Consider the following 14,946-nt stretch of genomic DNA (forward strand, 5'->3'; position numbering starts at 1 on the left):
CAGTCATCATTTTCAATGGATACATTTAACCAATTAAACATTTGTTGTTGTCCGATTAATCCAAGTTTGAGGTGAAGCGAATTATGAACAGTTCCAATCATCAGCCAGTGTGAGCTGAAACCTTCCGAATTCTGTTAATAAAAAAATGTCAGGTGTGGTCTACTAGAACAGCTGAATTTTACTTGTGATTTTTAAACAGATGTATGTTCCGGTTATGTACTGAATTTGAATGTGATTAGTTAATTCTAAAGCCAGCCATATTCCAGTTTAACTGCCATTGACGGCTATAGATGTCAAAAATTCACTTTATTTCAATAAGTTTAACATTTTTTTCCACTTTTGTTAACAAAAGTATGAAAACCCCCAAAAAATGTTTTATTGTACATTTAGAACAGATATAAAGTTAACTACTTACAAATTTTAATCGCGGGATGCCCCTAATTTTTAATAATCTTTTTTTTTTTTAAGAAAAGATTATTTAAAAAAAATGTTTTAAAGAAAAGATTAAAAATATATATATATTTTTTTTAAATAGAGATTATTGAAAATGTAAAAAAAAAAATAATTACAATAATATTTTTTAAAGAAAAGATTAAAAATGTAAACAAATCAAATAATTAAAAAATAAGATTAAAATAAAAAAAAATTACAAACTTAAAAAAAAAATTTAAAAAAATTTTTTTAAAGAAAAAATTATTAAAACATTGAAAAAACATTACAATATTTTGTTAAATAGAAAATATATATATTTTTATATTTACTTTTTTTTCTAAATAGAAAAGATTATTAAAAATTAGGGGTGTCAAGCGATTAAAATTTGTAATTGTAAATAATTGCATGATTTCACTAGTTAACTCACGATTAATCACAAATTATGAAAAATCTAGGTTTTCATACTTTTGTTAACAAAAGTGGAAACAAATGTTAAACTCATCAAAATAGTTAAAATGAATTTTGACGTCTATAACCGTCAATGGCAGTGAATGAGATAGGAGGGGTGTACACACTTTTACAACTTTTACCTACATTGTGCATTTTTACTTCCCAACTTTGATATTTAATCGACGTGTCATGAGCTTTTTATTTGGCTATTTTCAAACCAGTGAAAGTGAGAACAATTGCGATGACAATCGTGGAATTGAAAAAGGTCAAACGTAAATGTATCACTATTTTGTGTCGATGTGAAGCGACTCGCCTCCCGGGCACGTGCGATATTCTTCCTCTGCGCATCAAAGTTAATGATGTGTACGCACGTTTACATTTGACTTGAAAGCAATTGACGTTAGTGCGGCGGTTAAGAAAGTGTTTGCCGTGGCTAATCCCCACTGCGTTGCCCTGTTGTTTACCGAGCAGCGCGCTTGTTTGCTCGTCCCGGAAAATCGGGGGTCTCGCCCGACAGCGGAACGCGCGCAGGTGGGAGCCGCGATGCAACCGGCTCGTTCAGCTGTCCTTCGTGTTTGCCGATGACACTTTACGATTCCCCGGTGTTGGAAAGAGGAAGTGGGTCGCAAACACTCGTCTTCCCACGAGGTGTAAGGTTGTAGGATTGTACTGCATTGAGAGCGGTTCCTAATATTTTGGTTAGCCAGATGAGAGTCAAGTGAAGGCGGAGAGGAAGTTCTCAGCACAGGTAATCTGAGATGATCCCTCCTCCTGATCACTGGGATCTCTTTAATTCCTCTAATGCAGCGAGCCTTAAGTGTGCTGGAAAAAATCCAAATCATGCCGAACAGTCCAAACTGTGTTTACCATGAGTTAATTTAATGTGAATGAGAATATACAGTCATTTATTGTAATGCTGTTGACGTGCTTTTTTTTTTTTTTTAATGTTCAATCCCAATTCATTTACAATGATTTCCTAATATATAAATCTGATGTACTGTAGTATTATTATCCCTCTGTTTTGATGGTTTGGATGAGATGTGCTACTTTCATACCAAATTTGCTAAAGAAAATTTTTTTTTTTGTCAAGCACATTTTAAACAAAATATATAATATTTACGACACAAAAATGTATATTATGCAAAGTTTAAATAATATTCTTCTGTTTTGGTTTTTCTTAATAAGTCATAGTGTCTCATCACTGATGAGCTATTTTTAGAGAAGACCCGTAGGCTACTCATGTTGTCCTTTGGGGTAACTAGTACCTGCTGGAAACAGGATTTTTGTTTGTTTGTTTTTTTGTAATGCACTGGGGCTTGGTTTTAAAAAAAAATCGATTAATCAAATGAATCCCTAATTTTCCTTTTCATAGCCCAATCTTGATTTATAAAACCATAAATCGATCCTTTTAATCTTTTTCCAAGAAATTTTTGTGAGAATAGAATTTCACTTAAAGGCCCAAGTGTTTTTTTTGTGTCTTGCTGTTTTCTTGAAAATAACTGTAAACAGAAATTTTATTTGAAAGCATTTTCTTACAATTACGAAATACCTGATTTTTTGCACTTAAAGACATTCAGAATGTTTTAATTTATATTTACAATTATTTAAATCAAAATAAAATTATATAGAACAATATTTAAATGTATAATTTAAACATAATATATAAATACATAAAACATAAAAATCGGTACAGCATGTTCGAAAATCGAAGTGAATCGAATCAAAATCGGAATCGATTCCCAGCCGTACGATGCGCATTAATCAACACCGCATAAGGTGTAAGTATTCAGGAGTTAGTGCAGTTGCTCCGCTCTTGTCTTCCTCCCTCCCTCCCTCCTGTGTGTGCGTAACTGCCCCCCACTCGCCTCCCCTCTCTGCTCAGCCGAGAAGGACTAAAAAAGAGGCAGCTCGTTGAGTGATCTCTGCAAGCAGCCAATCAAATTGCGCCCTGCTTAGAAGGCCCCTCAAAAAAAGAAAGAAACACTCGTTAGTGGTGACGGACATTTTGAGCAGTCATTCAAATCACGGTAAACGTGCATAATCAATAGTGAATGAATTGTAATGCGTTATAATCCAAACGATGAGTCAGTCCTGCGATTGCTCAATCGGCTCCTCTTCATCCACTTAGGAAAGACTCCCGGTTGATTTTCGGGGCCCGGTGCCAACTTCGGAAAGACAAAACCGGTGAGAACGGCGCGTAGACCACCCAGCGCAGCCTTGTATGAACAGGTACGTTTAGCGGCTTAGCACGGATCCAACTTTGACGCGCTCGCCGTCCGGCGCATCTCCTCTTTCACATAATGACAAATGTTGTGTTTTAATAAGTTGCCAACCGGATTCACATGTCAACCCTGCAGGTTTTAATGCAGCATACACACATTCATATGCATGAACACGCACACACACGCACACGCACGCACATACATGGCTCTCTGCTCCATCTCCTTTTCCAACAATAACAACCTCACTTCCATTAGCCAGTTACTTTCTTTCTCCTTTCCCTCCACCACTACTACCTCATTTACCTTCTTCAGCCAGTTTATTAAAAAAAAAAAAAAAAACCTCCTGGTGGTCTTTTCGTTGGCGGACCTACTCCCACCCGCCCACACACACAAATACTCACAGGGCCTTTTTACTGTAGCTCATCATGACTGCAGATGTTGCAAGAACCTCGTACCGTGAGCTGATTTACGCCACGGTTCTGACTTCTATTCAGACATTTTTACTTAAATGATTGAATACGCTTTCTTTCGTAACGAAGGGGTGGGTATGATTGTGCGTGCGTGTGACGGCGACACTAGTTCCCGGGCTTCCCTCGGCGGGATCGTGGGAAGATGCTCCCGCCCCCGAAAAAGCAAAACAAACAGATCAATAAAGTAAAGAAGCAAAGCAAAAATAAACCGATTCAGCACACAACTGGTGAACCCCCCCTACATTTAAACATACCCCCACCCCTTTCCTGTCACTATGAGCTATTTTTAGCAACAGTTCTTTTCCACTATGTGGGCCTGCATTGAGTCGTGTGTGAAATAACAGCACTCCCAGGGGTCTTAATGTGTGGGAATACGAGGATAGTCCAACATTTTCTCAGTGGTAACAACATTATAGGCATGAGACTAATTGATCAGAATTGGATGATGTTTTGCATTTTATGCAAAATTAGTGATTGGCTATAATGTCTTAATTTGCCCCATTAATTAATGACGGCATTGATCAGCTCCCCGAAATAACACATTTCGTGTTATGAGGCTTTACACAATCAGGATTTTCAGGCCGATCAACGAGTTTGAAATAACCGATCACCGATTTGATAGAGAAGCTCTTTTTAACTCATTCACTGCCATTGACGGTTATAGACGTCAAATATTAATTTTAACTATTTCTATTAGTTTAACATTTTTTTCCACTTTTGTTAACAAGAGTATGAAAACCTAGAATTTTTTTATTGTACATTTAGAACAGATATAAAATTTGTGATTAATTGTGAGTTAACTCGTGAAGTCATGCAATTAATTACGATTAAAAAATGTAATCGCCTCACGCTCCTAAGTTTTAATAATCTTTTCTTTAATTTTTTTTAATGTAATTAATTATTGACTTAATTAGTTAACTCATGATTAATCATAAATGTTATATCTGTTCTAAATAAATACAAATCTAGGTTTTCATACTCTTGTTAACAAAAGTGGAAAAAATGTTAAACTAATAGAAATAGTTAAAATGAAATTTTAACGTCAATAGCCGTCAATGGCAGTGAATGAGTGAAAACGTTTACATTTACTCAACTGCCACCATTCGCAGGGAATAGACTGGCCCGGGCCACGTATAGCAAAAAATCCACATATAATTGAAATAAATTGAAATAAATTGAAATGGGGGGAGGGGGGGGGCACAAGTAATGGGGCACCCGCACCATGTGTAGAGGCTCGTCCTCGGAGCAGGCGATCCCGGTTCGATTCCCGGACTTTGCCGTCTTTTCTTGCAGGTCATTCCCTCTCTCCCTCCCCCATTTCCTGTCAATTATTCAGCTGTCATATCAATGCAAGCAAAAAACACAAATAATTGACGTCAACTGAAATAAAATGGCCCTATTTTTTTTTCAAACTTAAAAAACATGTAATGTCTTACTTCATGGAGCCAATCAATGACGTCATTGATCAATCGGCCAAATTAAGATTTTGCATAAAATGCTAAATAGCGTCCGATCCCGATCCAGCCAATTAGATCATTGTAAAAGTCTACATGTTATATTTAATGTTTATCAGTGTTTTTTTGAAGATGTATTTTTTTTTTCATGCATTTCAATTGACATTACATCGATTTTCGCTATTCATGGGCCTCGCTAGTCCATATCGCCCACGAATCCCGGCAGTTGACTATAGAGTAAATTGTAAACGTTTTTTTAAATTGATATATTACTCCATCTTCTGATCGAATTTGTGATCGGTAATCTTTTGTTCTTTTTTTTTTTTTTTATCTCACTCTGATTACTGATCAGCCGAAAAATCCTGATTGTGCAAAGCCTAACAGCCATCAATTTTACATTCAAGCATTCCATTTTCTATAGCGTTTATCCTCACATATGACTTTGTAATAATAGTCACGACATCATTAAATTAAATTGAAGGGAGTTTTTTTGCCACACGGCATCATTTGAACGGCCATTGTACTTACTCCTCCTGCTTTAAGATAGCACTGTCACATACATGCTAATTATTAAGCTAGCGGACTGAAAGGCTATAAGCTATGTGGTTGTTTTGAATACACACGTGGCAAAGATTGTGACAAATTTGAATCGAAGACGATTAATAATGAATCTTTTTTTTTTTGCGTTTCAGCCAAGAGGAGAAGGCGGCGAAGAGGAAGTGGCTGCCGCTCGAGTGGGGAACGCGTGGGTGTGGAGGCTGGAGGCGAGTGGGGAGGCCCGGCGAGCCGCCAGGCAGAAGACAGACAAGGGAAGATGACGTCCATTCTCAAGTAAGGATGAAGAATGTGAACGAGGGGGAAAAAAAAAAAAAGTGGCTTTTTGTAGCTCCAAGTGTAAACAGCAAGCTTGTGCGTCAACTGTATTCGTGTTGATATAATGAACAGCTCAGTCTTAACAAACTTGCCAACCCCCAAAGATAGAACACGATAACACACACTCTTGCTCCGGCTTGCTTTTCACTCGCGCACGCATGAATAGCATGAATACACACGCAGGGCCAAAACGCCTCCTCAACCACATGTGGCCCAAAATCCCAAATTCAAACCCTCACACACTCACGCACATGCGAGTTCATGACTGCGAACGAGGGGATTTCCAGCTTGATGCTTCACAGCTGTGAGTCGGCAGCCAGCACGCCACCTACCTGACGCCTCGAACCGTTGACCGGGGCGGCTACACGTTCGGTTTACTAGAGTAGCTTTTTGATGGGAGTAGCTTCAAAACAATATGCATTTGTATATTTAGATTCACGCTCAAGTGTTTTGTTTTGTTTGGGGGGCTAATGTTGACGCAGACAAAATTTGGGTGCAGGTTCATGTTTTATCAGCCCCTGTTGAGGTTTCTCCTTTTTTTGGACTTGCTGATTAAGAGTTGCAAGGAATCCAAAGAAAACCCCCCCGACACTTCCGGAGTTAATGCATGGATTTGTTGAGTCTTGCTTGACAGTGTTTAAAATTCTCATTTTCAGTAGAATTCTGAATTGTAAATGGTCGATTATTATTATTACTTATTAGTTTTACAGATGGTGATTAAATGAGATCTCATCTTCATAGACCGTCTATTTCGTAGATTTGGTTTAGTCCAGTTATAATTAGAGCTGTCAAATGATATATATTTTTTTTAATCAGATTAATCGCTTCTTAGAATTTTTGATTAATCATGATTAATCGCTCAATTTAAAAGGCTTTTTACCAACATTTTTCTCCTGACAAATTTAAAGAGCACCTGTTATGTGTTAATTCTTTTAACATTTAATGTTATGAAGACGCGGTCAACATTTTTGGATCCACTGCACGCGCTCATCCTCCTCTTTTTCTAATCAGTTGATAACTTGCATCATTTAAAATGGGGGAAAAATGACCCCAATATTTTGACATGAACAAATATTCTGAACTTCATACGCAAACATTTATGAAATGCTTTACTTTAATGCATGTAATTATGTTTATTGCGCAACTTGTGCTACCTTTAAACGTAGCCATCCGCTGTCAGCTAAAGCGTCATCTGTGGTCAAAATTAGTAGTGTGGTTAATCTGCGTTAATACATGATTAATGCGATCATTTTTGAGTGATTAATTAATTAGTTAACAATTTAACTTTGACAGCATTTTGTTGTTTATTTTGGGTGAAATTCCACTTTTTGCCACTAGGCGGAAGGTCCAGTGTGTAAACCCAGTAAATTTGAAAGACAAAGAAGAGAAAACAGGAACTATCTGCCTGAGATCATTAAATATCTCAATCCTCTGCTTTCCTTTTTACGCCGACAGAAAGTGACGTCTGCATGTTGATTTTCTTATGTACGTCTTTTGGCCAGGGTTCCTTACTCTTAACAATATTTATACCTTATCCATTGCTCTTCTGGCTGTCTTTCAGTATACCTTTGTTTATGTTTGTATTATTTTAATATGTGTTTATCTCATTCACTGCCATTGACGGCTATAGACGTCAAACATTCATTTGAACTATTTCTATTAGTTTAAAATTGTTTCCACTTTTGTTAACAAGAGTATGAAAACGTAGTTGTTTTTTTTTATTGTATATTCAGAACAGATATAAAATTGTGAGTTAACTAGTGAAGTCATGCGATTAATTACGATGGCCTGACGCCCCTAATTTTTAATATATATTTTTTTTAAGAAAAGATTATTTCAAAATTAGGGGCGTCGGGTGATTAAAATTTTTAATTGTAATTAATCGCATGACTTCACTAGTTAACTCACGATTAATATTTTTTTTTATATCTGTTCTAAATGTGCAATAATTTTTTTCATATCTTTGTTAACTTGTTAAGTGGAAAAAAATCTTAAACTAATACAAATCGCTAAAATGGATTTTAGACGTCTATAGGCGTCAACGGCAGTTAATGAGCCCAAACAATGGAGGCCGGTTTACTTTACAGCATGCTGACGTCTCAGAATTCTGAATGTTTGCCTGCTTGTAGACATCTGTGATCTTTGGATCAGAGCAGTTCATGAACGGTGTGGCCCTTATATGCTTTCTTCATTTCGGGAACAGATGAGGACATCTGGGAAGCGAACCAGGGAAATTCATTGCAAGATCCCCGTCATTAGCATACAGACAGCATATCCCGTTGTGTGCTTCTGCCATGGAAGCAAAGCGGTGGCTGACAAATGAGCAAAAGCTGCGGTTTGCACTGGCCGGCCTGGAAATGTCAATTCATACAGAAAGTGAGTGGCCAACCAAAAAGATGCGCAGCCAAAAGCTCACACTCTGCTCAGGATCGTGTTTGTGGAATTTTTCCATCCGTTTATCCTTGGCTTGCCGCTTTCAAAGTGCTTATTAAGCGGTGTTGTGTTTGGCCGCTGCTCGTTGAAGAGTCAAGTCTGCAAAAGTCATCAGCGGGCCTCAGTTTGTTGCTAGAGACTGAAAACAAAGATGGAGCAGATAGAAGAGAAATGACACAAGAATGACGATGAGAGCGGGAGGGACGGGAACATGATCAATTATTTGGCTCACTGTTTCTTAACTCCTTACTACCCACGTGATAGTCTTTATCCTCTGCGAGGAATGGCTATTATTACAGCATTTTGCGGAGTCAGTTGTGAAACTTTTCTTGGCGTGTGTTCCCTATTCATTAAACATGTATACTGACCCCAGCTGGCCAAAGTGTGCACAAGAGAAGGAGCAGCACAATGTTCTTTGAAGTGAAGAAAAAAAAATTTTTTCTTTACATTCGATTTATGTCATTACTGTATGATTTTATAAAACACAATATTAGAGCGTTATTTTTCTTATGTTATAGATTTATAAAATTTTCTGATTTGGAAGACTCTCTCGACTGCTCCCTCCTTCAAATCACGATGGCTTCCATGTCGCATGGCACACACGTGTTATATAGTCCATGTGCGACGGGTTCAAGGTGGCAAAATGTTGGCTTTGAAGTGGGTGGCCCAGGGTTGGGGTCCTGTCAGGGGAAAAAAAAGGTCAGTCATGTTGAGGGGGGGTGAGGGGTTGTGGGGACGAGGGGGGGGTTCGTCCGTCACACTGCCAGCGTGATTCAAGTTGTCAAGGTCAGGTGACTTCTTGAGCCGCCGCCTTGACTTCACATGGCGACCAAGACGAGACTAAAATGGGAGCGGCAACTCCAGCCACAGCATTACGACCACTTTCACGATATACAGGGGGTGCCTTGACTTACCAGTTTAATTTGCATCATGGTCACCTTCGTAATTCAAAACACTCCTATCTCAATTTGTCTCTCCCAAATGAACGAAATGCCATGAATGAACTAATGTGGGTTTTTTTGCCAAGAAAAAATTATTTCTATAAATAGTATATATATATATATATATATATATATATATATATATATATATATATATATATATATATATATATATATATATATATATATATATATTTATAATAGCTTTTATTGGTTGCTATGTGCATTTATCAGTTGTGAATTTGAGATGAAGAATCTCGGGTTATTTTTAATCCAAGTTAGCTAGTTTCTCGACCGTGTTAGCTACTAGCGCTAGCATGTTACAACAAAAACAACAACATTGTTGATTCATCACTTATTTCCGTACACTTTAACAACAATTTCAACTTTTGGGCTGCTCGGAAAGGAAAATAGAGACTTTTAAGGAGGGTAGGCTATTTGGAGAGATCTCAAAATCGAACTTGATCTATTTTTAGCCAGAGCTAGCCACGGCTAGCGGCTCACACACACACAAAGCATTTTTACCATCTTGCAATGACACTTAACCTTAATCAAAATAGTCAGAACACACTTTGGTAGACTTTGTCGGTTGGAAATCCTTTCGATTTATCTTTGCAATTCCGGACACCATTTGACATTCCATGGACCCGTGAACGGCACACGATACCATCTATAGGGTTGTACAGTGGTACATTTTACAAGTGGCTGTTTTTTTTTTAGATACAAGCCAACACGAGCTATAGCACAACCTAGTTCATTTTGTGCCATTTGTAACCTTGAAATGTAGTATGCAGGGACTGGCTTAAATCCGAGGACCTCCTGTAATGTTTTGATTTCCTCCTGCCGCTATTTGGAGAAATGAGTCTCCTTTGTATGAGAACACTCCTACGCGGAGAGGCAGGGGGGCACGCAGCGGGCATGGTTGTGATTAAACCTGATGAGGTACGGCGTGGAGGATTGCCAGAGTGTTTTCACAGTCTTCATTCCGCCTGTCACTCAGCACTCGATCTTCACGTATTTTAACCCGAGCAAAGGCACCGAATAATGAGAAAAGCATTCGCCGTGGGAGCTCCACTCGCACAAACCGTTCGCTTCATGTCAGCTGGAGCAAGAAAGGGGAACGTTTCAGAGTGCACGTTGACAGGTGTGAATAATACAGTGGGGGCTAGGTTTTCATTCGTGGCTATGACTTCATCTATTGCAGGTTTAAAAAAAAGAAGAAAAAAAACGGATTCAGATTCCAATGGCTGCCGATTGACGACAATGTCAGTGAATAAGTTAAAGGGTCTCAATTAGGGATGTCAACAGCAGACGCATCCATGTCGAAATTTAACAGTAATGCATTTCATAATAATGCATATCTTTGTGGAGACTGGTGTCAAGTTGTATTTTGTAATTTTAAAAATGTGCAGAATTTCACAAGTTACTTCATGTTAAAGATTAAGATAGCTCTTAACATTATTTATTTTTTTACTGAGCTGATACCGTCTTACAAATGCATTTTTGCCATCTAGTGGCAGAAAAATGACCAACAAAAATTTATATCACACATTTTTTTTTACAGTACATATTTTTCATTTTAACTCAATTTTATGAATTATTATGAAATTACTGTATCAATAACTAAAAGATACAGCCATATTTCTATTAGTTTAACATTTTTTCCTACTTTTATGTTAACGTGAATGAAAACTTTGAAAAAAAATATTGTACATTTTATTGTACACATTTAAAATTCACGATTAATTTAATTCAACGATTGAAGTCATGTGATTAATAACGGTTAAAAAAAAACAAACGCATGACACCCATAGTCTCGATATGATATAATTACAAAATAATTTGAAAATTGTTTCCTGATGGCAAAACAAATTGCACGACTTGGTTGCAACCAGCGGAGGCGCTGTTTTTCTACTCTACACTGTTGTTAAAAGAAGAGGAGCATGACTTTTCATTATATTGTGTGTGTGGCGGGGGCAAAGGGGGGGATCTTGAGTGGCAGCATAGCTGACCTTGTGTGCCTGGTCTCCCAGGGCAAAGCCATTGTGCGCCCGCACCTGCTGACCGACTCGATATTAAACATTTCATCACAGCGAGTCGTGTCAATACAGACAAGACCAACAATGTCTTTGTGTTCGAGCAGGGAAAAGTCACATATTTGTTCAAAAGCCTCTTGAGGATTTTCTACTCCAAGGGAAGTGATTGTCAGTCAACAAAATCAAAGTAGCAAGCACTGCAGGGGGCCAGCTGGAAAGTAGAAAGGCCCTCATTGCTTTACACCGAGGCGCTTGGATGTTTCTGACATCTCTCTAAAATGTTGATACTAAATATGAAATCATTTTTCATAAAAGTAAAATACATTTGATAATTGTAGTGAGCATTAATCAAGACTCAGTATTAAAATCAACATGGCCAAGATTGTTTATCATACCATCCACAGAATGGGTTTCATGAAATAAAATCTTGACCAATCCAATCCAATCCAAATATATAAAGCCCCCCTTAATAAACGGAAAGGAAGGAAAACTGATGACGGTGCGATTGGAGGGCAAAAAAAAAAAAACGTGTGTAGTGAACATGCCGGAAAGTACGAAGCGGGGAAGACGTAATTAAAGACGACAAGGGAGGCTGGCATGACTTACTGAAAATAGCAAAACACTCTGGTGCTTTAAAGTGGCTCTGGAGAGGCTCTGACCGGGGGTCAGAGGTGGCATGTTGAAAGGTAAAAGGTCAAGGGGAACGAGCCCCGCGGCGATTGGAGTTTAAGTTTGTTTCTGAGTGGAACCATGTAAAGGCTGTTCAAAAAAGAGTCCGCGAAAGAACTGTGCCATTGTTTCTAAGTGGATATCATTAGAACACTTAATAGTGGTTAACATACGAGTTATTTCACTATTCATGCTATTTTTATTCCATTACTCTATGTATTATTGACAGCTCTTAAGTTATTTTTGCATTTGTGTGTGACAGTTAGAAGTTTGGGTAATTTTAATTGTTTGATTTTTAATTAGAAATATCTTATTTTGGTTATGTATTTATTCTTATCAATTAAAATTTCTGAGAATTTATTCCATTATACCACATCATCATATCAACAGAGATGAACTCGTTTTTTACACTTGTATGCGATGCGGTTGATTAATGAATTTCTCAGACTTTTTAATTTCAAATCTGTTATTTTGGTAAATAGTTTATGCTTCTTCATTCAATTTGTGGTAATCTGCTTCTTAGTTTATACTTATGAATTATATTTTGTGAAATTGATTCAATTATTGCTGCAGTTAGCCTATTTTCTGCACTCATGTGACTGGTTATTTAATTGCTTATTTCATTATTTCTTCTTACTATAAAATCAGTATTTTTTTTAGTTCTTTCTTTTTTACTACACTGCCATTATTGTAAATGAGTAAAATACCCTAATCTATGTTTATTAAATTGTATCATTGAAATCCTCCGATCCAAAGTTCTTGACTTTCTCTCGACAAGTGGTCATGCTGCAATCTATATGGGAGCGACTGGATGCGTTTATCTCTTTTGTGTGAGAGGCTTCTTCACTCTCAGCTGACAGCTACCGTTCGTCGCTAAAGTTAGCTTGAATGCCAAATTGTGTTTTTCTTAAGCCGCGACAGTAAACATTTCCAACTGTGAATGGCGTTGATAAGGAAACATTCACCAGGACATTCGCGTTCAATTCAACTTGTGACAGTGGGACAGGCCTTGAAGTAAAATATACAACCCCCCAAACACCATTTACTTGTAGTTAATAGCAAATGACGGGGACGTTACAGTGTGAAATGTAAGTCGTTGAGCAGCTACAATGCTAACTGGCTAGCTAACATGTTGCTAACGTGTTTGTTAGCCTGATTGCCATTTGCTCAAAATAGCCTTGTCGTATTTGTTGTTGGTAATTAAAAAAAAAAAAAGGAGACAACTGTAGAAGAAAACAGAACAACAAAAAAATGGCTGTATTGTATTTCAAAGTTTTAAATTTGTTTCAAGCACATACATCATTAGCATAAAGCATACCTATTGGCTACGACGCAAAAAAAAACTAAAACAAAACTAGCTTGTCGCTCATAAAGTTGAACATAACTCAGATATTAAGTACCGGTACAAGTAAACAGTCATATCTTTTAATCTGTTTAGGTAACCCTCACTACTTATCACCTACGTTATCTCAATCTCTTGGTGGCCAAACAAGTTGTTTGCAATTTTGATAAGAAAAAAGAAAGAAAACAAAACCGTGCTTTTTGATTATTATTAGCATTAGCATAAATCCAAAAGTTTTACATAACACAGATATTTATAGTCGTTATAGCAAGCAAGTTGGCTTAATCTTCGACTGGTCAAACAAGTTTTGTTTTGCCTGTTATTAATAATGAAATGGTACCGTTTGTATAAATGTTGGTAACATTAACATAAAGCCTAGCATAGTGCCGTTTTGATGCAAGCAAGCTACTAAAACATGTCTCATTTGTACAAACAACCCTTTATTATGTCAAATATGTTACAGCTAGCTTAATAGATTGGTGAACACATATTAAAAAGCTGCATTTACTTTATCTAGTGTTAGCATAAAATGCAGCGTGCTAGTAGCTGCTATACAACCTACAACTGTTCTTTTTGCTTGTTTATTTACATTTACAATTGAACAATTAAAAGCGTGCTTTCATAAGTTCAAATGTATTTAAAGCATTTTTAAATGATATCATTCTATATCATGGATTTTCACCTATGGCAGGTGTTTCCGGAACATATCTGCCGCACGACAGGTAAATAGGGTTTCATCTCAATCGCATAGTTCCACATGCATGACTGCACCTTCCCATGTTGGCGAGCACACGGCTGACAGCCTGTTGCTAGTATTAAGTCGGGTGTGTTATGCTTCGCAGACAGGGCCCGCAAAGGTTGTTAATCCTGCTCTCTGCTGGCATGCCACCGCTTATCACAACATGGCCCTACCCTCAGCCTCAGGGCCTGGAGGTGGGCCAAAGAATAGCAAAGCTCAGGAATCCCCTCTTCTCTTCGCCCTGACACTCTTTATAGACACTTCGCCTCATCAGTAATATAATGAAGGGACCTTTGGCTTTCACATGTCAATTAAAGCTAATTCAAGTAAACTTGGATCGTTTATCAAAGCGTGAATGCGGATTTTGTCTTCATTGGTTGGATTTTCCTCAGAAGAAACTAAAACAAAATGACCAGTTATCAGATTTACTTACAAGGGTAATCCAAGATAGTCCCAGTATTCATTGTTATGGATGCACATACTGTAAGTGGATTTGTGGAAAAGTGTATATTTACAGTATAAGAAACGCAAAACTCTACATACCATTTGTTTATCAATCTATTATTGGCATTTTTTTTTTTTAAAGAGGACCGCAGGCTAGAGTCAATCCCAGTAGTTATCAGGCTAAAGGCCATTCCGGGTTGACGTGCAGAGACAAGCAAGCAGTCAAACACAGACACGTCTGCAGGCCATTTAGAGCCGGCAATTAGGACCCGCAGCATGGTTTTAAGTGGTTCCTGCAGGAAAAGCCACACAGGAATGAAATTCCCAACTTCAGTCACTTTTTCACTAAATGGTGTTTTGTTTGCCACGGTATGGTTTGACTTGGTAAACCGTCAACTGACAGATGTGTTCATTACCTTAACTTCCTCCTGTCGTGGATTG

The 14,946-nt window shown here is 37.6% G+C and overlaps 1 protein-coding gene across 1 annotated transcript in view; it reads left to right on the forward strand.

Moving 5' to 3' along the window:
* The first annotated feature begins 1,320 nt into the window (after window positions 1–1,320).
* LOC147169542 (uncharacterized) overlaps window positions 1,321–14,946 on the forward strand; it is a 70,039-nt gene continuing 56,413 nt past the window's right edge. Inside the window, exons 1-3 of the mRNA XM_086082041.1 lie at window positions 1,321–1,413; window positions 3,011–3,111; window positions 5,721–5,859. Of these exons, the coding sequence (XP_085938167.1) occupies window positions 3,104–3,111; window positions 5,721–5,859 (147 nt within the window). The 5' untranslated portion in view covers window positions 1,321–1,413; window positions 3,011–3,103. The remainder of the gene's footprint in view (window positions 1,414–3,010; window positions 3,112–5,720; window positions 5,860–14,946) is intronic.

The sequence above is a fragment of the Leptonotus elevatus genome, chromosome 8 (assembly GCF_054856555.1).
Source record: "Leptonotus elevatus isolate MCC_2025b chromosome 8, RoL_Lele_1.0, whole genome shotgun sequence".
In the NCBI taxonomy this organism is placed as follows: Eukaryota; Metazoa; Chordata; class Actinopteri; order Syngnathiformes; family Syngnathidae; genus Leptonotus; species Leptonotus elevatus.